The 2,500-nt window shown below is 33.3% G+C and overlaps 1 protein-coding gene across 1 annotated transcript in view; it reads right to left on the reverse strand.

The window, feature by feature from the left end:
- Positions 1-2,500, reverse strand: part of LOC125030622 (probable glutamine--tRNA ligase) — a 13,211-nt gene that overhangs the window by 8,084 nt on the left and 2,627 nt on the right. Inside the window, exons 2-4 of the mRNA XM_047620790.1 lie at positions 1,461-1,628; positions 985-1,121; positions 525-730 (exon numbers count right to left, since the gene is read on the reverse strand). Coding sequence (XP_047476746.1) covers positions 525-730; positions 985-1,121; positions 1,461-1,628 — 511 coding nt within the window. The remainder of the gene's footprint in view (positions 1-524; positions 731-984; positions 1,122-1,460; positions 1,629-2,500) is intronic.

The following is a 2,500-nucleotide window of genomic DNA, read 5'->3' on the forward strand; positions in this document are numbered from 1 at the left end:
CCATGAATATTATCAAGTTTTCCTGATAAGATTTAAATCATGAAAAGGTGATAATCTAAAATCAAAATGGTAAAACAAAAGGAGAGATGACATGACTTCACACCAAATTCATACTCCCAATGCTAATATAAAAAAATAAGTAAAGATAGCAGAAAACCACATACCAAAGCACTGGCATACAATCTTTGCTATATCTGTTTTTGTACATGTAAGTAAAGAAAACTCTCTCTCTCTCTCTCTCTCTCTCTCTCTCTCTCTCTCTCTCTCTCTCTCTCTCTCTCTCTCTCTCTCTCTCTCTCTCTATATATATATATATATATATATATATATATATATATATCACATTTATCAACTAGCATCTTTCATTCCCTTTAAACATAAACATGAATCTCTAGCCTGGCAACAAAGTCCCAGTTTATTTTTGAAAATGCAACCATACATTTTGGATCAAAGATCTGGCACAGCAAGATAATGGCTACTTCCACTGTGTCACTAAGCAGAGGATAAAATTACTTCACACTTACTTGGTTGTGTTACATTGGCAGTGGGATTTTCAGGCTTTTCCTTCTTTTCAGCCTTTGCCTTGGCTGGCTTAACCAAGTCCTCTTCTCTCTTGGGGCCAAGCAGAGTCAAAATCTGCAAATCAATCTCTTCCTTGACTTTGCGACTGTCAGCCCATGGTAGGGCAGCCCTCACCTGACCCATCAATGGGCCAGTGTTGAACTGGTACCTGCAAACATTGTTTTAAAACCATGAGTTATTTTTTTTGTGGCATACTATCACACACACACACAAAAACAAAGTAAATAATTTTTAATATTCAATGAGCATATAATGGAATGCATCAATTCCTATCCATCTGCTTCCAATACTACACAACCATACAACAAATTTCTAAATAACAAAACAACCAAATTCCCTCTTCCAATATTTAGGGCCATAAAACATAATCAACAGCATTGTCAGCAGTAAAACAATACTTACCTTTGATTCAGAATGGCTTTCTTCTGTTTCTCTATGACAGAGGCTACAGCAGATTCAATCTCATCTTGAGTCACTTCCACTCCAATGCCACAAGATTTTTCAAATTCTACTTTGTTAAGATTTCCAGATGGATGATTCTAAAACGAAAAGAGATTTGTTTGCAATTTTCTAACAAAGAACCACTTAAAATACTATCCTGACTAAAGGATGATACTTTAAATATAGAACAATGGTAATATGACAAACATAAGTAGTTCAACTACATAAAGCAAAACTCATAATGAAGAAATTTAATAGTACCTCTTTCAAAATTGCTAGAAAATTGTTCAAATTTGACATGTTAAAACCTCATTAAAACAATGTTATTCAAATGTTATTCACTAAACTATATCTATATCTACATCTGTATATATACTTAACTATGTAATTCCAATAATCTTTTCATGTCAAAGGAAATTATCCCCTTGCCCACATACCTGGACAAACTTGATTGCTGCAGCTAGTTTAGCTTCCTGATTAATACCCCCATTTGCGATGTAATTAACCAAAAAGGGAAGATGATTGTGGAACTGACGTGGTAACTTTGTTCCAAGGTTGTACAGAAGGTTTCCAGCACTCTTGTTCAACTCTCCATTTTCCCGAGCCTGAGGAGAGAAAAAAGAAAAAATGAAAATGACAGACACTTACATTCTTAGAAATCTACACAATAAGGATAATTCCCAAACTTAAAAAACTAACAAACAGAGGCAACAGAATATTAATTTTATAACAATATATACACATGAAACAATAAGATCCTGGAGCACTGATATAGTGTATTAACCTTATACTATATGTCAAATTGCATATAAACTTGTATGTATATTTGTTTTTATTTTTATTTTCAACAACAATATTTGTATCAGTGGATGATGTATGTTATGTTAAAGCCATGATTAAGTATGACATATTATCACTGGTTATGATCTTGGCCCCAATTATTTAGGAAGATATGAAATATGACAAGGATTTGAATCAGCATCATAATATTAATACAGAAAACTTACATAAGAGGACAATACAATATATGAAAGTCATATACACAAAATATTACCAAATGCCTTTTCAAAGAAACTGCTGGATAAAAATAATCAGTTAAAAAGAAGAAGAAGAAGAAAAGAAGCCAACATTTCTTCTCTTTATTGATAGACAATTTTTTGAACAATGACATGTGATGATTGCAAAAACTATAAAACCAGACCCCTAGACCCCCAGACCCCCAGACTCCCACCCGATTGCCATGGACTTGGTCTATGCATGGTATTTGTCGTGACCTATTTTCTCTACTTATAACATTATTCTTCCCCTACACAGGTTATTTCATGTATGAGTGTAATGTTTTACCTCTCTTTATAACAGTGTCACTGGATTTTCCATATCTTAGTGCATTCAATATGTAACTTTACTTGTGTGCTGCACAAATTTATGATCAAGTTGCAAAGGGAATTCCAAAGATGACAAGTGTTTAAAATTTTAT

The sequence above is a fragment of the Penaeus chinensis genome, chromosome 11 (assembly GCF_019202785.1).
Source record: "Penaeus chinensis breed Huanghai No. 1 chromosome 11, ASM1920278v2, whole genome shotgun sequence".
In the NCBI taxonomy this organism is placed as follows: Eukaryota; Metazoa; Arthropoda; class Malacostraca; order Decapoda; family Penaeidae; genus Penaeus; species Penaeus chinensis.